Below are 26976 nucleotides of genomic sequence, written 5' to 3'. Positions count from 1 at the left end.
GTAACATTTTCATAACCTGTAAAACATCTGAAAACTGCTCAGATCATTGTGATCAATATGGCAGCCTAGCAATCAACACACCATCAATGATCCATTTGGAAAGTATAATTTTGTACAGCCAACAGGTGTAATAATATACATACTGTATTTAGACTTAAGCTGCAAAAATATGAGAAAATCTAAAACATTAATATCTTATATACTGTGATGGAAAGTCAAGCATTTTCCCCAGAAGGTTACAAACACAGCCTGCAGGTTTGGCATCACTTAATACATACACATCATGATGCATGTACAATAACAGGCATACCTACTGTAAAAGAGGTAGTAGGAGCAGTGATACAGTTCAGTGCCCGAAGGCTGTCAAGAACTAATCTAAAATACTGAATGACATTTTAAAGACAAACCCATTACAGAAATGCAAAGAATATATAAACAGCCGCAATCTCTGGGTCAAAGAACAGTTCGAATCAAAGTGAAATTGCTGGACACTGGAAAAGGTACGTGCAACTATTACAAAAATGAGGCTGTAACACGAGAGTGGAAAGTTCCAGTCCTCAGGAATTACACAAAGTGAAATGTTGCAAGTGTAGAAAATGTTAGGCTTTTGTGAAAATACATATTGCAGATATATATTTTACGTGATGAAGGCAAAGCAGAAAGACAGGAAATGACAGATAGAATTAAGAATTAATAAAGCTGCAGAGGTTGTGGGATGAGGAATCAAATATATAAGATTAAAACAAATAGCTGTATGTAAAAGCAGGAAAGAAAAATGTCTGATTTGTAAGATTATACTGGGTATACAAAATAAATAAATCTTTAAACCTTACTGTAAAACCTTGCAGGGTGAAACTGGATGACTGCAAAACATAGTAGGCTATTATTGTTTTTTTTAAAAAGTGAAACACACTGTAAACACACTGCATCCGTATTACATAAGGAGCTCGAAGAGAAAAGAAAAGCTTAAATTATAAAACAACGTAACAGCTCAGAAAATGCCATTTCACATACATTTTACTTTTCTTTCTTTCTTTTACAAAATACGGGACTCATGACAGGGAGGGCTGGGGTTTAACAGTAGATGGTAGTAATGCTCTGATTTGTTGCTAGCAAAAGCAGAAAAAGAAGAAGAAAAGGGGCCAATCACGTACAACCAAGCGTTGATGCGGAAGCGTCCAACGCGGAAGCAATATCTTAAGCCCTTTTTGACGCATGCATTTGTACTTTGAGCACTTCTTATTACATTAATACAGAGATTATAAATTCAGGTGTTAGTATTATCAGATAATATAGACAGAGGTGTGTGTGGAGCAGTTATGTCGTCCAGTGGAGAAGCAGTGTTTAGGGCCGTGGAGACGCCGCTGTTCTGTCTCGGTGCTCTGACCGCGGCCTGGCTGTCTGTGTGCTCCGTGTGCCGGCTGCTGTCCGGGATCAGGGTGTGGGTGCTGGGCAACGGACGGCTCGTGTCACCCACCACACTGGGAAAATGGGCAGGTGAGAAACTGTATGGGGACGATAATGTTACTATCTTAAGTTAAGATGGTCTGTGCCATTCGAGTTAAAAAAAAAAAGATTTAAAAACCGTAAAAACATCATTTGCAAACAACTAGGATATGTCCATTGATCAAGTTAAAGATAAAATATCATACTAAAATATTATACCGGACAAAAATGGTCAGTTGTTGGAGTCAGTCCAGTTCTTCTTGGGTGTGTAAAGTTTTTTTTAGTATCAATAACAATCTGCGTTTTGGTGCAGGAATGTCATTGTTTAGATAGTTGGTTGTTCAGATGAGCATCAACGTGAACCTGAACTTGAAGAAGTTTCTTTAGTAGCCTACTTGTAAAACTAAGGAAAATGTCTCTACTTTGTGGTTGTGTTAACCAGCCATTCTTTCTCTAAACATGAATCCAAACTGCCAAAATGTAGGAAAAAAAAGTTTCTGTCGCTAATCCACACAACTCACAAGAATGTTCATTGTTCAATAATCCTCCAACATCTTTTACTGTTTATATTCAATGTCCAATTTCAAAGGAACTTCACTAACTTCATTACTATCATTCTTTTTTTTTTTACTATGTAGTCACATCTCGCGTCTTTTACCTTCTTGGTTATTCATAATCACATTTTACTTGAACTTATCCTGAAATATTTTTTGTTACTGTGAAAGAGTAACTGAACATCAAGCTTTAGAATCACTGTTCGCTGACCTCTTCTGGCTGAAAGTTATAGTCTCTGACCACATCCAACATCGTTGTTATAGGTGATTTATGCAGCAGCTCAGCTTTTAACAACCTCACACTAGTCTCCAGTCTCCAGCTTTAGTCTTCAAATTTCATGGTCTAGATGTTCGGACAAATGGCCTGCAAGCCTTGGACCAACCTGCCTGAGGAACTACATTTAGGAAACACTTGCTGCTTATAATATGTGTAGCCATAAATACTGTTTACAATGTCACTGTAGTTTTATAATCTTTGTCGGGACTCAAATTTTTTTCTGAATCAGTTAATTTTATTCTATCAGAGAAAATGTACTTTTACCACTTCACGAATACACTATGTATTTTCACAATACATAGTTAGTGATGGTGTTGTGCTGAACTGCATTATATTGGGGAGACTTTCTAATAGTCTGCCCACCTTGAGTGTGTAAACGGGAAGGACAAAAAATTAGAAACACCTCTCAATATACTGTGGTCCAGTACAACACCACCTTTTAACAATGACCTCAGAAATAAACACATAGTTGAATTTACGCATTTCCGACAATGTCAACAAAAACTTAACATTATAAACTTTGTAAAGGTAGAACTTATGGCAGAGCTGTTGTTTTGGATTGTATTAGATTGTACAGATGTACCTAATAAAGTGGCTGAACTGAATGTATATTACAAGCAGACGCATTTTCTTTTAATGAAGTAATTTTTGCATCTTATTCTTTGAACATGTCATGAACAACCTGCACAGTACTGCGCTAGTGCACTGTGTCACAGCGGTCTCGCACAATGAGTTTACCCTTACTGTTTAATGGTTTACACTGGTGATTGCGAAGTCTCCAGTCTTCTGATATTGCTTCAGCTCATACTTGTTACACATTATGGCTTCTTTGTCCCAGCGACAGCAGACTACAGTGTTAGTCTGTGGTTCTTTTCACATCAAATAAAGAATGGGCAGGGAATGATCAGCCTTTTGTCATGGGGTGTAAACTGTAGTAAATCCTGTGATGGGATTACAGCTCGAGGTGATTATCAAATCAGACTGAATACTGTCCATCTGCCCAGCCTGCTCACTGACTGAAGCTTGAAGTTTGAACAGACTGCTGGGATTGATTTTAATGTTGGCGATTCTGGTGTTCAAGGTTCACATCATAATACAAAAAGCTGTTAGACCACAGAAGTTTTCTGAATAATGATTAATATAAGGATTCCAGAAGAGTTTAAAATCATACAATACTTTGGAAAGAAATAGGAATAGTCTTTTTAGATAGTTATATTACATTGCATCCTACATTGTCAGTGGAAATCACAAGGTGAACAAAAATGCTTGTTAGTAGTCTGTTTTTGGGTACATTTTTAATGCATTTGCAGTGTATATTTTCCAATCCTAAATAATTTTATGTGTATCTTTTTACTTCAGTTTTCAGAGTCTAGATTCACAACTAAAATTCTGAGCAGCCTATTTCAACCTGTGCAGTCACAGTCACATTAGTCTGCTAGAGAAACCCAAATGTTTTGAGGATGCGAGCTGAAGTTGCCTTTGATCTTTTTGTGTGCAGCTAAAAATGGAAACGCATTGGATGGGTTTTTATTTTTGGATTACACATGCAAAATGATTCAGAATGTCCAATGAGGCAAAGGAGCTCGTTTGCTGCTTTCATTCACAAACTTTGTCTCAGTGAAGTGGACTTGATTGAGATGACGGCCTGATTATGTAACAGGACCAGAGCCATTCATAAATGAGACGCAGGATCCTCAGGATTCTGGTTCACTGGTACCCACATCTCAGTTTTTTTTTGTGTGTGTGTGTGAGAGAGAGAAAGAGAGTCTGTGGCAGTATTACAAAGAACCATTGTAGTGCTGTCCTAATCAAATGGCGTCTTGCTATCTGAGAGACAATGCTTCAATTATTAATAATATAGCTGGTTTATAAATCAAGTTCCTAAGACATAAACATGTATCTAAAAAGAAAGTTACAGCTATTTGTTAATTCCTCACAATCCTGTCAGTGCTTGTATAATGACGTCATATGTCCACGTGCTGTCTGATGTAAATTTACAATCCATTTTAAACCCTCTAACCTATACAATGCAAATATATACAAAATGTAATCTGATTTCTTTAGTGATGTTCTTTTTTACGTGGATGACAATCTAATAACATAGCTACACTTTACAAATATAAGTTGTACACATGCGAATGCAAAACTTGTGAGTGTTTGGCACTAGGTTCAACCATTACCACTATATATTATAAACCGGATCACTTAATGAATACAAGCATATTGGTGGCACAAAATAGCATCTATCTAGCTTATCAGGGCTTCGAAATAGTTGCTTATCCAGCATGTGTACACATTCCAGTGGTTTAATTTGTTATAGTATATAGTCATTGTTGTCGTTGCAGATATGGTTGTAAATGATCTTATTATTTTGATTGTTCTAGTAGTGCTTGGTGCAGTGTTACATTACATTAGATCTGCACCTAGTGATTATTTTCATAATCGGTTAATCTGCGATAACTTTTGTAGTATAAAATTGTAGGAAATAGTGAAACATGCCCAGTATAATTTCCCAGAACCCAAAGTGATCTTCAAATGCCCTGTATTGTCTGAATAACAAGTCCAAAACCCAAAGATATTCAGTTTACAGTGATATAAAACAGAGTAAGAAGCAGCAAATTCTCACATTCGCAGAGACCGACAGACAACCAGACAATTTTTGACATTTGATTGAAACGAATAATCGTTTTTAAAAATAGTTGCTGATTAATTTTCTGTCAATCGACTGATCAATTAATTGACTGAAACATTTCAGCTCTACATCACATTTGCTTGATCAGTCACTGTTAGGGCTACCTGGAACTTTGCTTTAGATCACTTCCTGAAGAAGAATAGAATAAAATACAAGCATCCCCCCAAAGTGTTCGGAGAACAGTGGCAAAGGCTACTCATTACATTACGTTTTGTTAAGGTCCTGTATTGGAAAAGGTGAATACAGTGTGGATCTACACGATTGTGTAGACACTGTTCCGATGATGACATGGGTTTGGCTAACCTCTATGCGCTAATCTTGCCAGTACAGTTTTGCTAACAGACCAAAACTTTGTTTCCCACATGCCCACGCATAGATTGCAATTATTGGTAGAAATAAGTAACCATGTTCTCTACCAATTATTTCTGCATGGAATAGTTTGTTACAAATACATGTACTGTTTCTCCCCTAGTGGAAAGAAAGTGAGGCTGAAAGTAGGGCTGGACTTTGGCTTGTCTTGTCACAAATATTGAAAAATGGGATATGTTGTGCAAATCCTCATTATGCCTTCCTCATGCTGAAGATGTAAAAAGGTGATTTATTCTCAGTCCGTCAATAACGTTCAACAGTAAAATGATGTTGGCTATCAAACCCAGCATCCAAATGGTGACACATAGTAGCACTATCATCAGAACATCTAGCCAGTCTAACCTACATTTGCAGAAGACAGCAGTCCCTAAAATAGAATAGGTTTTATTTGACTGAAGGGAACATGCACTCAGCTGTAAAAGCTTTTTTTTCTGTTCCAACTGCAAAACAGTTCATTCTTAAAACAACTAAAAATAGCCCAGCCTATGTTTCCCTCATCATTGTGCCTGCAGACTCTCCATCACTCTCCCCTCCTCTTCTCTGTGCTATTTTTAGTTGCCCCCAGGATCCCCCATGTTCGTGTTTGTCATTTTCTCTCTTCTTTCCTCCCCCACTCCCTTCTGTTTGGCTCTGCTGCAGCCCTAGAGGATGCTTGGCACCTCAGCATCATCTGTACTCAGGAAGATCACACAAAGGGGAGATGGGTACAGCAAAGGGTAGATAGACAGATGAGTAAGAGAAGGAATGAATAGTATTGTCAAAATAACAACAAAATATTTGCTTAAAATAAACTTTATTATCTCTGCAGGCATATTTGTATTAGACATTGCGGCAACAGCACAAACAACATTTCATGAAAACAGCAACGATCAGGTGTGTAATGCTCAGCGATATGGCTGAGCTTTGTCATGATAAAAAAAATCTCATTTACAAAATGAAACATGAGATAGATAGATAGATATATATATATATATAATGCTTATAATGTTCAAATAAAAACACACTATGTAGTAAAAGAACTTTGACTTAATTAGGGATGCACTAAGCCGATATGCCAGATTGGTGTCATTGTTGATACTGACCCTATTAAGTAAATCAGGTATTGGCCATGATGTGGCCAGTTCACATTAAATTAGTTTCTTCATCACTGTCATTAGACACTGTTTTCCGCAATCAGTTACGCTCATTCAGTCACGACATGCACCCAACTCCGTTATTAGTGCCACAGCAATCCCAGCAATTACCTACTCCGGGCATATATAAACACAATGGATGAAGCTTTAGTATAAAACAGTAAGTATGGAGTCAGATCAGTCTCATTAATAATCAGTGCATACAGAAAGATTCACAAATGTATTTCGGGATTTATATATAAATAACTCCACATAAATATTCTTCAGTGCACACAAAAATAATTATCGATGTGTATATAAATGTAAAACACGGCAGGGGAGTCTCAAAAACCCACACACAAATGCAGTGACGTTCACAAATGACAAGCAGTTTGCAAATGCAGGTTTAACAGTTTGTATATAAATATAACAACATCAAAATATTTTTTTTGATGAAAACGGCAAATACTTTTACATACATATATTTGTGTATTTCTATTACATTTATTTAAAACAAGAAATATTTGTGTGTGCATCAGAAATACATTTGTGAACCATATCTTTCTATATGTGGATTTGTTTTACATTTATATACAACGATAATTAGTTTTGCATGCGTTCAAGAATATTTATGTAGAGAGAGCCATTTATATATAAACCCCGAAATACATTTGTGAATCCTTCTGTTTCTGCTTTCATTATTAATGAGACTGATCTGACTCCATAAATAAGTTCTTCAATTTTACTGAGCTTGGCAGCAGACCACAAATAACCAAAATAACGACAAACCACAATGAACATTTTTATTTGTCAATAGTGTTCTAATCTTTAGTTGAACAAGACTGGTCTCAGATACTAAAGTTTGTTTAGAGGATGCTTGGCACCTCAGCATCATCTGTACTCAGGAAGATCACACAAAGGGGAGATGGGTACAGCAAAGGGTAGATAGACAGATGAGTAAGAGAAGGAATGAATAGTATTGTCAAAATAACAACAAAATATTTGCTTAAAATAAACTTTATTATCTCTGCAGGCATATTTGTATTAGACATTGCGGCAACAGCACAAACAACATTTCATGAAAACAGCAACGATCAGGTGTGTAATGCTCAGCGATATGGCTGAGCTTTGTCATGATAAAAAAAATCTCATTTACAAAATGAAACATGAGATAGATAGATAGATATATATATATATATAATGCTTATAATGTTCAAATAAAAACACACTATGTAGTAAAAGAACTTTGACTTAATTATTCCGCAATCAGTTACGTTCATTCAGTCACGACATGCACCCAACTCCGTTATTAGTGCCACAGCAATCCCAGCAATTACCTACTCCGGGCATATATAAACACAATGGATGAAGCTTTAGTATAAAACAGTAAGTATGGAGTCAGATCAGTCTCATTAATAATCAGTGCATACAGAAAGATTCACAAATGTATTTCGGGATTTATATATAAATAACTCCACATAAATATTCTTCAGTGCACACAAAAATAATTATCGATGTGTATATAAATGTAAAACACGGCAGGGGAGTCTCAAAAAACCCACACACAAATGCAGTGACGTTCACAAATGACAAGCAGTTTGCAAATGCAGGTTTAACAGTTTGTATATAAATATAACAACATCAAAATATTTTTTTTGATGAAAACGGCAAATACTTTTACATACATATATTTGTGTATTTCTATTACATTTATTTAAAACAAGAAATATTTGTGTGTGCATCAGAAATACATTTGTGAACCATATCTTTCTATATGTGGATTTGTTTTACATTTATATACAACGATAATTAGTTTTGCATGCGTTCAAGAATATTTATGTAGAGAGAGCCATTTATATATAAACCCGAAATACATTTGTGAATCCTTCTGTTTCTGCTTTCATTATTAATGAGACTGATCTGACTCCATAAATAAGTTCTTCAATTTTACTGAGCTTGGCAGCAGACCACAAATAACCAAAATAACGACAAACCACAATGAACATTTTTATTTGTCAATAGTGTTCTAATCTTTAGTTGAACAAGACTGGTCTCAGATACTAAAGTTTGTTTAGAGGATGCTTGGCACCTCAGCATCATCTGTACTCAGGAAGATCACACAAAGGGAGATGGGTACAGCAAAGGGTAGATAGACAGATGAGTAAGAGAAGGAATGAATAGTATTGTCAAAATAACAACAAAATATTTGCTTAAAATAAACTTTATTATCTCTGCAGGCATATTTGTATTAGACATTGCGCAACAGCACAAACAACATTTCATGAAAACAGCAACGATCAGGTGTGTAATGCTCAGCGATATGGCTGAGCTTTGTCATGATAAAAAAAATCTCATTTACAAAATGAAACATGAGATAGATAGATAGATATATATATATATATAATGCTTATAATGTTCAAATAAAAACACACTATGTAGTAAAAGAACTTTGACTTAATTAGGGATGCACTAAGCCGATATGCCAGATTGGTGTCATTGTTGATACTGACCCTATTAAGTAAATCAGGTATTGGCCATGATGTGGCCAGTTCACATTAAATTAGTTTCTTCATCACTGTCATTAGACACTGTTTTCCGCAATCAGTTACGTTCATTCAGTCACGACATGCACCCAACTCCGTTATTAGTGCCACAGCAATCCCAGCAATTACCTACTCCGGGCATATATAAACACAATGGATGAAGCTTTAGTATAAAACAGTAAGTATGGAGTCAGATCAGTCTCATTAATAATCAGTGCATACAGAAAGATTCACAAATGTATTTCGGGATTTATATATAAATAACTCCACATAAATATTCTTCAGTGCACACAAAAATAATTATCGATGTGTATATAAATGTAAAACACGGCAGGGGAGTCTCAAAAACCCACACACAAATGCAGTGACGTTCACAAATGACAAGCAGTTTGCAAATGCAGGTTTAACAGTTTGTATATAAATATAACAACATCAAAATATTTTTTTGATGAAAGCGGCAAATACTTTTACATACATATATTTGTGTATTTCTATTACATTTATTTAAAACAAGAAATATTTGTGTGTGCATCAGAAATACATTTGTGAACCATATCTTTCTATATGTGGATTTGTTTTACATTTATATACAACGATAATTAGTTTTGCATGCGTTCAAGAATATTTATGTAGAGAGAGCCATTTATATATAAACCCGAAATACATTTGTGAATCCTTCTGTTTCTGCTTTCATTATTAATGAGACTGATCTGACTCCATAAATAAGTTCTTCAATTTTACTGAGCTTGGCAGCAGACCACAAATAACCAAAATAACGACAAACCACAATGAACATTTTTATTTGTCAATAGTGTTCTAATCTTTAGTTGAACAAGACTGGTCTCAGATACTAAAGTTTGTTTAGAGGATGCTTGGCACCTCAGCATCATCTGTACTCAGGAAGATCACACAAAGGAGATGGGTACAGCAAAGGGTAGATAGACAGATGAGTAAGAGAAGGAATGAATAGTATTGTCAAAATAACAACAAAATATTTGCTTAAAATAAACTTTATTATCTCTGCAGGCATATTTGTATTAGACATTGCGGCAACAGCACAAACAACATTTCATGAAAACAGCAACGATCAGGTGTGTAATGCTCAGCGATATGGCTGAGCTTTGTCATGATAAAAAAAATCTCATTTACAAAATGAAACATGAGATAGATAGATAGATATATATATATATATAATGCTTATAATGTTCAAATAAAAACACACTATGTAGTAAAAGAACTTTGACTTAATTAGGGATGCACTAAGCCGATATGCCAGATTGGTGTCATTGTTGATACTGACCCTATTAAGTAAATCAGGTATTGGCCATGATGTGGCCAGTTCACATTAAATTAGTTTCTTCATCACTGTCATTAGACACTGTTTTCCGCAATCAGTTACGTTCATTCAGTCACGACATGCACCCAACTCCGTTATTAGTGCCACAGCAATCCCAGCAATTACCTACTCCGGGCATATATAAACACAATGGATGAAGCTTTAGTATAAAACAGTAAGTATGAGTCAGATCAGTCTCATTAATAATCAGTGCATACAGAAAGATTCACAAATGTATTTCGGGATTTATATATAAATAACTCCACATAAATATTCTTCAGTGCACACAAAAATAATTATCGATGTGTATATAAATGTAAAACACGGCAGGGGAGTCTCAAAAAACCCACACACAAATGCAGTAGCGTTCACAAATGACTAGACCACAAAGGATGCATTTTTATTTGTCACCTCAGCATCATCTGCACCTACATCAGGAAGATCACACAAAGGGGAGATGGGTACAGCAAAGGGTAGATAGACAGATGAGTAAGAGAAGGAATGAATAGTATTGTCAAAATAACAACAAAATATTTGCTTAAAATAAACTTTATTATCTCTGCAGGCATATTTGTATTAGACATTGCGGCAACAGCACAAACAACATTTCATGAAAACAGCAACGATCAGGTGTGTAATGCTCAGCGATATGGCTGAGCTTTGTCATGATAAAAAAAATCTCATTTACAAAATGAAACATGAGATAGATAGATAGATATATATATATATATAATGCTTATAATGTTCAAATAAAAACACACTATGTAGTAAAAGAACTTTGACTTAATTAGGGATGCACTAAGCCGATATGCCAGATTGGTGTCATTGTTGATACTGACCCTATTAAGTAAATCAGGTATTGGCCATGATGTGGCCAGTTCACATTAAATTAGTTTCTTCATCACTGTCATTAGACACTGTTTTCCGCAATCAGTTACGTTCATTCAGTCACGACATGCACCCAACTCCGTTATTAGTGCCACAGCAATCCCAGCAATTACCTACTCCGGGCATATATAAACACAATGGATGAAGCTTTAGTATAAAACAGTAAGTATGGAGTCAGATCAGTCTCATTAATAATCAGTGCATACAGAAAGATTCACAAATGTATTTCGGGATTTATATATAAATAACTCCACATAAATATTCTTCAGTGCACACAAAAATAATTATCGATGTGTATATAAATGTAAAACACGGCAGGGGAGTCTCAAAAACCCACACACAAATGCAGTAGCGTTCACAAATGACAAGCAGTTTGCAAATGCAGGTTTAACAGTTTGTATATAAATATAACAACATCAAAATATTTTTTTGATGAAAACGGCAAATACTTTTACATACATATATTTGTGTATTTCTATTACATTTATTTAAAACAAGAAATAATTGTGTGTGCATCAGAAATACATTTGTGAACCATATCTTTCTATATGTGGATTTGTTTTACATTTATATACAACGATAATTAGTTTTGCATGCGTTCAAGAATATTTATGTAGAGAGAGCCATTTATATATAAACCCCGAAATACATTTGTGAATCCTTCTGTTTCTGCTTTCATTATTAATGAGACTGATCTGACTCCATAAATAAGTTCTTCAATTTTACTGAGCTTGGCAGCAGACCACAAATAACCAAAATAACGACAAACCACAATGAACATTTTTATTTGTCAATAGTGTTCTAATCTTTAGTTGAACAAGACTGGTCTCAGATACTAAAGTTTGTTTTGAATAGAGATTGCACTTATGTTGGTGCACCTTGCATGTAGTGTTTAATGAGCCTAAGAGTCTAAAAGCCCCGTTAGCGGACCCTGGAGGCTTTGCTGCTCAGTGCACCCAGCCAGACTGATGTGGTTTGACCTAACCAACCCACCAATATTCCCATCTTAAGTGCACTTCACTCACAAGTAGTTCTAAACCACAATGCAAAAAAAAGAAATAAATAAGAACAGAATAGTAATTACACACAATTGACACCTAAAAACACAAGATGAAGAACAATACATAAGTTTACACAAGGATGAGATTTTCAGGTTACACTGGGACATATATTGTAACACCGTGCCTCTCCATCCCACTCCCCATCCACTTTTTGTTATATTTAGCCAGAGGTGTGATGAATAGTTCCTTCTGAAAGATGGGAATTGCTAAAAATAGGCCCCTGCTGCTGCTGCTGCTGTTTGTGCCAGGCAGTTCCAGGGCATCCGTTCGCTCGACTGCTAGTGATGACAGAGAGGACCTTACTTTCCCTCTCTCTCTCCTCCTTATTCACCTCGGCTGCTCTCCACGTACCTCGTCCTGCAGTACATCTGTCTACACTCATATTCAGCCCTTTTACCCTTGAAAGTCAATTATTTTATTTTTCTACAGCTTTTTGTGCTTGACCATCATTAGTGTCTTTGCACTGCGCTTTCCAGAGATCACTTGTCAGTCAAACCGTCCATAACTCTGACATCTTTACCATCGGATTTCTGTGGTGATAAAGTTCCTGAAGGTGGCGATCTTTGTTTGTTCATCTATGGTGGCTAGCACTGCTTACTTTTTCTGCCCTGTTTTTCTGTGTTTAAAATTTGTTTCCCATGGTCCCATGGCTCAAATCTTTAAGTATTTTCATCTGTGGAAATATTTCAAACAGCGCTCGCAGCTCAAGCTAACAGAGCACATTTCAGACTATAGTGAGCTCTGATTGTGAAGGCGTGGTCTGACACTGAGCTAACACACAACAGGAAAGTCTGTTTAAACTGTGCTCACAGCCACAAGTTTAAGGCTAAATGCAGATATATATTAAATGTGTGGCTACTCCTTTATCTCATAGTGTACTGTAACTGTCCAGGTGAAAGACACCCCTGTCCACATACTTTTATTCATGGTTTGGGAAAGGCTCCTTCACTCCAATAAGGAAACCGTAGTGCTGCAGCATTCAGTGATATTTTAGACAATAGCATCTTCCACCTATGTGGCAACAGTTTCCCTTCCCTGTGTCTACATGACAATGCCCCCGTGCACAAAGCCAGGTCCATTAAGAAGTGGTTTTCCCACTTTGGTGTGGAAGAACTTGACTGGCCTGTATTGAGCCCTTACCTTAACCCCATCCAACACCTTTGGGATGACCTGGAACATTAACTGTAGGGTGTAATGTTTGGGTGTCCACATACTTTTGCCCATGCACCAGAGGACCTTTTTCAGTGACAAATTATATCTAATTTATATATATATACTGTACATGTTTCATCTTGTATGGATCCTTCCTGATGGGTAGTTGTAAAGGAATGTAGTATAGTATAAAGTATAAAAATTTACAAGAGCAGCGTAACTTCCTTGTCTCAGTTTTAATGAACCAGCCAATTGAGCCCCAGTTTTATGTTCATTCACTTATACTGTGAATTTCCCAGTGAATATGGAGAAGCATATTTTCTCTTATTAAATTCTGTGTTTTCATATTCGATTTAGGACAGTATATACTTTGTCCTCCTAATTCAGTCTCTATTTGTCATTTTTCCCCTTTTAGTTGTGACAGGAGCCACAGATGGGATTGGGAAAGCTTATGCGGAGGAGGTAAGATTCCCTCAGACTCCTAACCTAGGAGGGCCACAGTGAAACCAGAGGGGGATGGAGTTGGGTGGAATTTCTCTTTGTTTCTGTCAAATACTTAAGGATTATTAAATTATTCACAAAGTTCATAAAATAGAGTTTTGTACCTGTAACGTTGGTTTCGCAAGCTTGAACATTTAGATTTGTATTTGTAATTTCAATGGGTCTGTCTGAAAATACAGTTTTGTCACTGTAATCCTAGTTCTGTAAATTTGTGCATTTGATTTGTACCTGTGATTTCTGTTTCGAAAGTGTAGTATATTCAGGTCATTCTTGATTAATTTTTGTACTGAATATTTAAGCTTCGCAAGGTTGTGCATTCAGATCCATGCCTTCAAGCTTCATTTCATTTCAAAGTAACAATTTGGAAATGCTAGCTAACATTAGTTAGCTGGCAAGCTACCTAACTTCAAAAAACGTGAATGTTATACCGGACAGAAGGATGACCTAGTTTATGTGTTTTGTTGACTTACTGGATGTTGCGGAGGCCTGGAAGAATCCGCCATTATTCAGTTTCCCTGAGAAACGTAAACCAAACTTGGATGCCGGGTGAGGTGAGAGCCTTCTTGAGGGCGAACTCACTGGTAGTTTATTGACAGGTTTGTCTAGCCAGTTGTGGTGTTCGTAGCGATTCCAAAGACGCTGATTGTCATTTGCGTTCGCGTACTTGCGTGGACCGTGTTTCAGGCCTAAATCTTCAGGCTCAAAATACAAACAATGACCTGAATATGCAAGCGCTTGAAACAGAAATTACAGGTACAAATCAAATGTAAAAGTTTACAGAACTAGGATTACAAAAACCTCATATTCAAGCTTACAAAACCAACATTACAGGTACAAAACTCTATTTTCAAGCACGCCTTTTATGAATGATTTAATATTCCATAAACACACACTTTTGTTTAATGCTCCTTCCACTCTGTCATCTACAAACTGACTCTACTAAAATAGTACTCCTGCTTAATTGACTTTCTGAATGTAAAAGTTGTGTCAAGAAGATTTTAGACCAATCACAGGTTGATCATCACTACAGGCCAAAGTAATGACTTGCATTGCTGTGCTGCCTGTGCGCAATATGTGTTGAAGTGCATATGTCGCCTTTGTTGACATTTTTGTGTTTGCAGCTTGCCCGCAGAGGCTTTGCCATCGTGCTGATCAGCCGCTCTCAGGAGAAGCTGGATGATGTATCCAAGGCAATCGGTGAGTCGTATGCATGTTTTATTGTATTTATTTTTAAACATGCAGTGTAGGCCACACATGGAAAATTATTAGAAAGATCTTTTTTTAGACGAGTTTCACGTACATCACTGTGAAATACACTATGTAGCTCAATATCACTGTATTTAAGCCATCAGTCGAACTATTTCCCCATCTTACAGTCAAGAGAAATCAACAGTACTCTGTGGTCCAAATGACAGCTGCTAGACTGGAGTTCAGTCTTAATGATCCATGCAGCTATATGGCCTCATTTATCCTGAACCTGAAATGTTGCATCCATATTGCACTGTGTGATAGTCCAATAGGACTAAAGACTAAATGATATTGCATTGAATTGCGTGTTTTTCACAAGTGAGTGAAGATTCAGCAGGACTTTTATGCTTTTGGTTATGAGGCAGTAAAGCCTCCTGCTGGAGCTGAAAGTGAATCTGTTAAATTAAATGAAAGCTTCCCTCTTAAGGGAGGGATATCCTCATTGATGATGAAGGATTATTCCAGGGTATAATTATTTTTCTCTCTGCTCTGCTCTTCCCTTTCCAAGTGACTATTTGTTAGCACTGTGGTCATTCATAAAGGCAAATGAGTACTGATTTCTGGTATCTTTCATGTTTCTCATATATATGTGCAAAATGAAAATATTTATGCACATTTATGCCCTCAGCGAGCAAATGTGGTGTGGAGACCAAAACGATCGCAGCAGACTTTAGTGCTGTAGATATCTACTCTAAGATTGAAGATGGACTTGCAGGACTGGAGATTGGAATATTGGGTAAGACTGCAGCAGGTGCTTAGGCCACCTCACTTTTCATAAAATTGAATTAGTTGATCATATTAGATGGTAAATTCAATCTGAATCAAAGCCTACAGACATCAGGAATGCTGTATAATCCATTATGATAAATGTAAGTTTTTCTTGTAATCATAAAAGTTAATTTATCCTGGCTTCTTCAGCCCTTTGCTGCCCTCCTAAGATTGGAAAGAGGAATAACACTCCACATTACAAAAATGTAATCTTCTTTTCATCCATCAGTTTGTCAACATGATGTAATATTTTGAATGTTACATTGCGGTTATTTTTCTCTTGTTGACAGTGAACAATGTTGGAATATCCTATTCTTACCCTGAATTCTTCCTCAACGTCCCCAACCTCGACACTGTAAGTTAAAGGTTTATTATTATTCTATTTGCCATGAATGTATAAATGATTATACCATACAGGCATATGAAGAATAAAATGTTTGTAAAACATTTTACACGATTGTAAGGAATAAAAGTGGTAACAACAGCACATCTCATAACATAAAGTTTGCCATTTTGTCTTTTATACAAATCTTATTTCGATGACGTTTGATCATTCTAGCTCCACTACAAACTGGATCCTTTCCAGTTAGCTGTATGGACACTTTTACACTAGAATCAGTTGTCTGCCTTATGAATGTGAGTTTAGTAGACAAAAGGGTCCTCATGTGCAGATAGAACCGAGCTTCAGACAAAATGAAATTGCACAAAGGTGGCCAGCTGAGTGTAAGACCTCATCAAATATTGTACTTTTGTACTTTCTTGCTTACCTAAAGCAAGAAAGGTGGCCACTGTGGCCATAAGTGGCAAATACCAGACCATAAAGTCAGCAAACTGACTCAGTAATGTGTATTACACAACTTTATCTATCTAAAGTTTGCCAACATTAGTCACCATAAGCTACTGGTCATACCAGACCAAGTAAGGTTGTAGCAGCAAAACTTCATTGAGCAATGGTAAGTTTTATTGCTTTGGAGTTAAACTTTTCAATTGTAAGAGAATGTATGTGCTATTTCCTCTTTCAGAAGATACATAGTGTCGCTTTAAGGTGAACAGCCTTTGGTATTTCAGAAAATATCTAGTGCTTTATCAAATCACAAGATAACATCTTTGATACCTGCAGCATAAAGTTGTCTACATTTCTGAACAATGATATTTATGTCAGGTAAATACACGAGTAAACACACTACCCAAGTTGTAGTAATGCTCCTGTTCTTCTTGTTATAGTTCATCGACACCTTGGTCAACATTAACATAACATCAGTGTGCCAGGTGAGTGTTTATTATTTTAAAACATTGATGTGAGGTTTTTTGACTCTGATCAACCAAACAGGACCTCTTTAGTGTCAAAGAGAAAACAAATCAAACTTAATAATTTTATAAGTATTTCCCCTTTTAATTTGATATTTATTGGAGGCACCTTTGGCAGTGATTACAGCCTTCCGTCTATGTGGACAGATAGATCTGCTTTGCACTTGTGGGCACTGCTCAAGTTCAAAAGCATTAAAAATGATAAAGTTTAAGGGGTGTGAAGTCTCAGTCTTCACAACACGGACTCTGTAGACAAGTAAAAGTTTCTTGTATGTCTCACTGGACGTTTGGGTTGCCTTTGAGTGATTAAGTTTGTCCAAGTGGATTCAAATGGCTGAGATAGTTTGATCCACTGTCAGGTAGTCTCGCAGACCAATAAAGACACCCACACAAACACCAACACAACACTGTGACATATTAAGCATATTAAGTCACTTCCGTCCCTATTCTCCATGTTCGGCGGCTCCCAGAGCAACAGCTAAAGTCCACCCACTCTCTTAGCACCTAATTTATGTCATTCACTATTTCTTTAAACTGCTCCCTCTGCTATCATTATCATTTCCTTTCTCTCTTTGTCTTCCCTCTCCAATCACCTCGCCACACACAACCCACACATCCACATCTACAAATGTGGATGCACACCTCCACACACTTGTCCACAACCCACACAGTAATAGACTTTATTGTCTGTCTAATGCTTTTACTCTGTTTCTCACACTTCTCTCTCTCGTTCCCTTTCCATTGTTTTTCCAGATGACACGTCTTGTTTTACCTCGAATGGTGGAGAGGTAAGTTTGTCTGCCTTTAGCAGTAAGTGATATATTAATGTTAATACATTACATGCATTACATGATGAATGTGAATCTTTAGTAATTAACACCAGCACAAGTGCATTAAGCAGCACATATGGCTGGATGATAAATAGGTAATGCTATTTATCAACATTGAGTTGAAATGGTATTGTGATGATATAATCACATCATGTTATTGTTTTATAAAATTCTGTTATCTAAATTAGAGACTCCCAGCTAATTTAAATTCTTTTTTCATTTTACATGTGAAGAATTTCACGTGTTCAATGCATAACAGTTCAAAACAGTTAAAGGAATAGTTTTGCTCATTCATTGTCTTGCCAAGAGTTGGATGACAAACTTGATACCTCTCTCACATCTGTATCTAAATATGAAGCTGGAGCCAGGGGACACTTAGTACAAAGACTGGAAACGGAGAAACAGCTAGCCTGGCTCTGTCCAAAGTTTAAAAAATCTGCCTACCAACATTTCAACACGTAATATCTTGTTTGTTTCATCCGTACAAAAACTGAAGTGTAATAACAACACGTTGTGGTTTTACGGGGGTTATGTGCCTCACTACTTCTGTGCTGGGCACTGTAATTTCCTAGCGTAAGCAAATAAGTGTATTTCCTAAAATGTCAAACTATTCCTTTAATTACACTGAACATCAATTTGATCATTTATTGTAATTTTGCATACATTTACCATATTTTGATATACATAGATTTTTACAAAAAAAAGATTGTTGTGACATTGACTTAAACCATATCGGCAGTCATAGCAGCACATAAAGCATCAGTTGATAGTAAAGGAACTGATGTCTTGTATGCGAATTGTACCTAACGGATCTACACTGAAATATGTGTGCATGAAAATATCATGTTATATTTGACTTTTAGCTACAGTACTTAGTTTTTGCAATAGCTAGTACTTTTAATTAACATGATTGTTAATTTTTGGGAAATATAATCTCTTTCATGATACATACTGTACCATCTGTAATTGTAATGTTGTGATAGACCGTACATGTCTTAAAGTCTGCATTGCAGCTGATTTTATACAATTTTTTTGATAAAGTTAAACTGTTGTAGCTGAGTGAAATTAAGTCTGAAATTCTAGTTTGGATTAAATATTGTATGAAAGCACCACAGGCTAGAGCAAAAATATCCTCAGATTGTAAATATTTAGGAGTTGATGTTACTGTATCTTTTGATCTTAGCAATATCTACAAGCTCTTCTTTGATGTACAACAAGAACAGTTTTGGTTCAGCTTGCCAGCACGCATAGTACCATGTTGTCTTGTCATTCTGGGATTGATCTCAGGCTGAAGTGTTTGTTGCATGGCCCCCCTTTCTCTCATGCTTTCTGTTTCTTCTCAGTGTAAAAGAGCATTTGTTTTAATTCCTGTGTTTCCAGGAAGAAGGGAGCCATCCTCAACATCTCGTCCGCCAGTGGGATGTACCCTGTTCCTCTCCTCACTGTCTACTCTGCCTCCAAGGTAATTGCAATACGTGGTTTATGACCTTTTCTTCAAGTGTTAACTGAAGTGTTATCTATAGACCATCCCAGCATCATAAATGGTTTACATCTTACCATATATTGTGGTCCATGAGGACAAATCCATCTTTGTTATGTTATGAATTATTCTGTCCAATCCAACAACATATATTGATGTAAAATGTACCTACTGATGACGATAGATGTTAGTTCAATATTTATTAGGGATAAAGTGAGGGATCGTCTTTTTTCATATTTGCTGTTTTAATTGTTGAATATAAATAAGTCTGTGACTAACTCGGGTCCCGAGGTAGTGTACCAATTAAAAATGTTTATAGGAGCATGTGGTGTCATAATGTTTTATAACCGTCTCATGTGTGTTTGTTAGTTTAAAAACAGCCTGCTGTCCACAGTTTCAGCTGATTAATTTGCTGGTGTCTTAATACTGGGTCATGTTTATCTACTAAATCCCAGTTTCTGCAATGCAAGTTTAAAAGTGGATCTAAAATCCATCTAGGGTGAATCTTTAGTTTAATGCTCAATTCATCTCAGTTCATTACACCTTCCATTAACATTGTGAAAGTACATTATACATGAACTCTTTGTGCACATATTTCCTCTTTGCTACCTTTTGCACAGCAGATTTGTGCATTATTTTGTGTTCTTTCTTACTGGAATTGTAGTTTTGACATTAATGACTTGCCTTTATCTTATTTAGGCATTTGTGGACTTCTTTTCACGAGGACTGCAAGCTGAATACAAGAACAAAGGCATCATCATCCAGGTAAATCATGAACCAACCTTAGTTCTTCTGCTACAAGCCCACATGGTTTTGATAAAGTCTGGTGGTTCAAAACTATAGTTTAAATGCAATTTGAAGGAAAATCCTTTTGAGGGACTTGAGGCTTAAGAAAAATAAATGTCTCAATACTTTACCAAGCTATTAAACTAGACACATTGTTCATTTATGTAACCACCGTGTTTCCTTCTTTTGCCCCCCCCCCAGAGTGTTCTGCCATTTTTTGTTGCAACCAAGCTGAGTAAAATCCGACGGGCTACGCTGGACAAGCCTAGTCCAGAGCGCTATGTTTCAGCCGAGCTCAACACTGTGGGGCTACAAACCCAGACCAACGGCTACCTGCCCCATGCCATTATGGTAAGTCTGGGTATGTAATGCTGGTAGCAAAGAACAAAGAGTCTAATGTAAATGCATGCTGTGTATTTTTTATTTTTTTATTTTTTTCAAATCTTCACTCTTCATTTTGATTTTCACAACCAACATCAACCAAACTTAAGCTGAAATTAGTTTGAAAGGAACCACAATCTATTTTACATCAATCGTCAAACAGTCTCTCTGTAGACCGAGGGGAAACACATTTCAGGCTGCTGAAGAGCCAGGATTTGTGTAATCATTTCTTGTAAAACAAGTAAAGTTCCTTTATACATTACAAAACGTCATTGTATTTCTACCTGTTCAGGCTTGCCGGGCAGTAGCCTGAACAATTGAAATGCAACTTATTTGAGTATTTGGCACGTAGGGGAACACAGCTGGAGTACATAAGAGTGATACAACTCTAACAAAGCTGGTTTCTCTGTAATAGAAAAGTAATAGATCTGGTACAGCATAACACTCATTAGAAAAACTGAGAGTCGTGTTACAGATAGTCAAGGTCTCTCATGGCAACAAGACCGAAACCTCATCAGGCTGTAATTTCACTTGATACAAAAGAGCTTCCTACCTGCTCATCTACATTCACTAAATTAATGTTGTGTCAGCAGTTGCTAAAGCATCTGTCAGAAGGTAAACATCCTCTGAAATAATGGAGTGGGATGCTCCCACTACCTTGCAGTATTGTCTGCATCCTAACACGGTAATTACTCTGTAGAGATACGAGCATTAGAAATGAAACGGAAACACACATTTCTTTCAGATTTTTCAGGTGTGTTCATTTTAGGAGCGGTTACAGAGAGCAACAGTCATTTTCTCCTTCCAGTTCCTCCATGTTGAGTTGGATACTGTTGAACTATGCAACCTGAATATCAATTTATTAGTTTATTGATATACATATACACCATCATTTTCAGCATACTGGTGGTCAATAAATCATATTAAGCATAAATAAGCCTTTGTTAATCCTGTGCAGTCAACAGATTTTGTGCAGATAATGTAAACTCAGCGTAGATCTTTCCTGTCATCAGCCCCTATATTTCACTAAACCACAAGCTGCATTCAAGTGTCTGCTCTGATTATCTGATAATCCCTCTCCCTTCAGTTGTGCAGTGCAGCTCTGCCCATTTCCCAGTAATAATCCACAATTCACCAGTATCTATTTGAGACTGCTGGAAAGATGCAATCTGCAACCTTGTTCACAAACAATAGATGTTCTGTCATCTTTGCTGTAGCTCATTTGATTATATATTTTTGGGTTGCACGATAAAGACGTTATGGTAAAAGACCTACAATAATAAAACAAAATGGATATGGAAGTGAAGGGTGCTTGGAAAGAGTCTAATAATTCTAATGAATTTAATTATGTATCAATTTAGAAAAATAACTAATTTCAGCTTTAAAGTAAATTTTAAAGCATGAGAAATAAAAAGAATGCAATTAAGAGGACATCTATTGGTAATTAATTGAATATGGTAATGAAAAGTCGATGAAAGAACCATTTATGATGCTTCATAAAACTGCTGCTTACTTAAAAAGAGTATTAAAAACAGCGGGGGTTTCTTCAGAACAAAATCAACTGTTTCAACTGCCATACTGTTGTCTGGGAAGCTGTTAAGTTCAAGTTGAGTTAACTCACATTATGGGTAAAGCAGAAAATATTTTACTGCTGTAATTTCAACTGCCTACTAATGCACAATATATAAAAATTAGATGCAAATTTGGTGAATTTGTCCAGCGAGATAAGTTGACCATATCTTACAACATTAGTTGGGATTGTCTTTGTAACTTTTGATAACATCAGTGAGATAAGGTATTAAAAATGCTGAAATGGAAATGTAAGTTAGCAGAGACTTGTACCAAAATGGCTGTTAAGTTAGGCATTATTTCAGAGGAGCATAGGCATGAAAACAGCACAATTGTCTGAATTTTCCTTAGCACAAACTTGCTTGCCACAGTTGTTGCTCCTGTGGGTTGGAAATTAATAATGAATGCTAATCTGTTATTTGTAAATGCCACCAGCTGACCATGTAATTTCCCTCTGTAGGGCTGGGTGACTACAGCTCTGCTCCCTGCCAAGATCCTCAACAGCTACATGATGGGGATAGGTTTGTCCCAGCGCACTCGTTACCTCAAGAAGCAGAAGCAGGGATAGATCAGCAGTGGCTGGGAGCGCCAGCAACAGACAGAGGGGACCAGCTGTGTTAGCAACTTGTCCGACTACCATCATCATGGAAGAGAAAATGTGACAGTTTCTGGGCAACATCTCAGTTTCCCTCCCTCTGATACTCCCAGTCATATGAGGCAGTATCTGACCACAGTTGCCGTTACATGTATTCAATCCAGACAGCTGTGTGAAAAATACTGAACAAAGTAGTGCTCTTCATTGAGTGATCAGCTTTAATGAATGAAACACTAACGTGAAAACTAAAAATAATTCCCAAAAGTATCCTTTTGTCTGCAAAACATGATAAAAAAAAAATGAAGCCAACATGCTCAAAAATTAAGACAACATGATAAGGGAAGGATATAGATCATTTGGATGTGTCTGAGGTTGGAGGCCTGTGTGTGTTTGTGTGTATGTTTGAGCCTCCTGTGAGTATGTGGACTGGCTTAAAGCTATTCAGTAGAACACTGGAGGTGGTACTTATTTACTGTTAATACGTTCTAGAGCACTTAAACAATGTGCTATCAAGATTTAAAAGGCTGAAATGTTTTTGTGATATTAATAGCTTCCTTAATTCCTCATTCTTTTGGATTTTCAAAGCACTCAGATTTACACCTTTCCTTTTGAGCACCAACTCAAAATCATTAAAGATCTCGTTTGCTTTATTCATCTTAATATTTTCTCAACAGTATTGATGTGGTGGTGAAGGGACTGCATGTATAATTTAACCAAACTACATTTCATCTGATAGATGAATAGCCAGCACAGAGGGAAACGTTGTGGTAGAATATTATAATGTGTTTTGTTTACAAATTAAATTGATTTTCAGATTCATTCTTACAGCTGGCATTACTGTTTGGCACGACTTTCTATCCTAAAATTTCAGAAAATTCTCTCAAAATATAGTGTGTTTCACATCTATATTAATCTCGTTAAACCAAACCAAATGTACAGATGAGACAAACCAATGAAATAGTGTAAAATCTCTGATATATATTCTTCTGGGACTTTATCTTTTGAAAAATACATGTATGTTGAATTTGTGAGTATTTTAGTAGTCTAATATATCACTTGTCTTGGCTCAGATATCAGCTTTGACATTTCACTCACACTTACTGTTTAGGTGCAGGGACCAACTTCCGTTCTAAGGCAAGTGCTTTTCTCAAGGGGAATGGCATTAGGTAGGCGTATTCCTAATATCTAGGATGCATGTTTGAGGTGAAAGCAAACCATTAGGATGTACTGACTATAGAAAACTACATTGCGTTTGTACTTTCAGCCATCAATAAATATAAATTCAAATACCTTTATGTCTGTTCTGACTTCTTATGCTCAGTTTTATCTTTCTTGTTTTGAATCACATGGCTGCAAGTTTTAGAGCATGGAGTGTACAAATTTTAGCCTACTTTATACAAAATTCATGGAAAGGCCTGACAAGAGAACAGTTCTAATTTTAATTTCTTAATGGGCGATAAAATATAAATGAGCTTGGAGTCAGATGCCACGTGTAAAAAGTGTAAAATGTCTGTAAAACTCCTTATGTGCCAGTGGCGTGTCTGTCAGATACCATCACACCCAAACATTTACTGTGAAAAGTCCACAAACTCTTCTGTGTAATAAATATTCCTTACATACTCATATTTTGTTAGATCCTTTTACAACCAATCAATCAGCTCATATAACTTCCTTGAGTGATTTTATCATTATTCGTCTTTTTCACAGTCCATACAAATGCGTAGCTTTTTCATGTTCTGCCTCTTCCCTCGAAAACATCACCGTCTGGTTCCCATGCCAACACTTTCTGGGAGATTATTCCGGTGCTCTGGTATGGAAACTGCGGAAATGTGTCATCACTGAGAATGTAGGAGAGAATGTAGGAGGGAAGAGGAGCTGTGTGTGGAGGGATTCCCAAAGGAAGAAACGAGTGGGTTTCAGAGATGTATATAAAGAGGAGCTCAGTGGTGCTCAGAGTCCACGGCTCGCTCAGACTCACACACACTCTGTGATTTCACAGCAGAGTTTCCGAGCGAAGAGCAGATTGGAATATGAGAAAAACAGGATCTCTCTAATCATCTCTCATCAAGCAGAACCCTCAGGACTGAATATTAAACAGCCCTGAGTATTGTATTTCATATTTTTACAATTTCTTGTATTTTTTTTGCATCATCTGTACCAAAACTCGTGGAGACAGCTGATCAGATACACCAGAATTTTAACAAAAGGCTTTAAACCCTACATCCTACACTACATCTACTTTAGAGCTTCACTGAACAGCTCATCCTCACATTTGGGCCACCGTTCACCATGGCGACCAGCATGGACACGCTCCCTGCCCATCTGCTGCCTTTGGTGATGGAGGAGTTCCCCCAGTCCCTGGACACAGCTTGTGTCTGCAGGGCTGGACAACGTGAGCCCCGCCTCCGCTGCGTACAGTGTGGCATCATCGAGGAGGAGGAGGAGGAGGACTGCTCCACCCTGGAGGAGGACCAAGCCCAGCGCTCCTTCCTGCAGACCGTGGAGAGCCTGAGGAGGAGTACCAGATGAGCACCTTCAGAGGAAGCTCTACCATGACTGTGACATGTTTGACCTATTTGGCTGCCCTGCAACCAGTCTGGAGACCAACAGTATTACGGATGCAGACTGTGCTGACTTAAAACCTCTGACGGTGGTGATATTTTGGTGAAACAGTTACCAATAGTGGACACCATATATGGCAATGGATGAGACTGCACTGAATCAAGGCACTAAAGAACTGTGATGGAGCACTTCTAAGAGCTAGTCAAAAGGGGCTGGCAACAAACCACGGTTTTGCATATTTTGTCCATATTTTCAAAGTAAATATGCTTTGTTTCGATAGTGATTTTCTGCAGAGCATTACTTTCACCTTGTCAATTTGTTATTATATAATTTACATGATTGCGTTTCTTTTCCTAATGTTCATATTGCCTGCTGCTAAGATTTTGAATATAATATAAAGCTGATGTTCTAACATTTGTTTGGTGGTCTGTGTTCTCTACTATTAAGGTAAAAGAAAAAAAAATATCGGTTGAATTTAATGTTGACATCTTAAACACATTTTATACATCAAGTTTCTTATTAATGTTGCTTGAAATCTAACACCAGAAGCTGTGTTTTTACTTGAAATGTTGGCTTACAGAAAGCCATTAGAATATTTCAGGCCTTTCCATGTGGTGGCACTATTGATACACTTTTTTGAGCTAAATAGCACAAACTATACAGTACTACACAACAATCCCTCCAGCCTAACTGCTGCAATCTGTAAATTTTCCCTGCTATTTCTGATATAATTGAACCATGAATTTATTTGACCTATGATTGTTTTCTGAGAAACAAACAGTCATGAATCATGAGGCCACAACACAAGACTACAACACATTAATCCCCCAGCTATCATGCAGTGCCCTCCTTGGGCCTTGCAATAAAAACTAAATTTCACCCTTTACCTGGATTCATTTCCACCTCCTATTTTTTTTTTTTACTAAATCAGTCCTCCTGTGACCAATTCATTCCCACCATGTTTATTATCATCGAGGCGGTCAAGCTCTATGCCTGCATCATGTGCGCACACAAGAATGTGATAATTTTCTGTTTAAAAGGCAAAAAGCAAACAATTATGATGTCGCTATTACAGGAGGAATGAGCAGGTGTTTGAATCATGGATTTATTCGATTGCACTGTCTCCATTTCTTGATGATTTTCAGAAAATAGCAAAAAATATTTTTGAGAAATATGCCCTGATATTTTTTGGTTGTTATGTAAATATCTGCTTCTTCGTGCGGGAGCCTTTTTTAAAAAATGTGCATGGAGAGAACAACTCTGACTTCTGCTTTCTTCATCAATTAATTCAGTGATCACTGCAGTGGTGTTAGTCAGATGCTGTTTTCCTCCTGCCAAAAGCTTAGTGTGGTCCAACTTGAGTTCACCACTATTTTGTTTAATCATTTATAAACTCCTAATTAAAATTTGACTAAATAATGAATGAACCTACTTTTTCGACAAATCATATTATCTCAACAAGATTACATAGCATAGCACATAACATTCTTTAACTAATCAGTCAAAAGAGTTTTGATT

The 26976-nt window shown here is 36.8% G+C and overlaps 1 protein-coding gene across 1 annotated transcript; it reads left to right on the top strand.

Annotated features, from left to right (window-relative positions):
- The first annotated feature begins 1158 nt into the window (after positions 1-1158).
- Positions 1159-24185, top strand: hsd17b12b (hydroxysteroid (17-beta) dehydrogenase 12b). Its single transcript, XM_044197663.1, has 11 exons — positions 1159-1497; positions 13846-13892; positions 15053-15128; positions 15808-15915; positions 16238-16302; positions 17172-17216; positions 18009-18043; positions 19466-19547; positions 20265-20330; positions 20553-20702; positions 22762-24185. Exons 1-11 carry the CDS (start codon positions 1320-1322, stop codon positions 22867-22869), a joined length of 960 nt encoding a protein of 319 aa, XP_044053598.1. The 5' UTR covers positions 1159-1319; the 3' UTR covers positions 22870-24185.
- The last annotated feature ends 2791 nt before the right edge of the window (positions 24186-26976 follow it).

Source organism: Siniperca chuatsi, linkage group LG1 (assembly GCF_020085105.1).
Source record: "Siniperca chuatsi isolate FFG_IHB_CAS linkage group LG1, ASM2008510v1, whole genome shotgun sequence".
Lineage (NCBI taxonomy): Eukaryota > Metazoa > Chordata > Actinopteri > Centrarchiformes > Sinipercidae > Siniperca > Siniperca chuatsi.
Note: the sequence above shows the minus strand (reverse complement) of the source record. Positions and strands in the feature narration are given on the sequence as shown.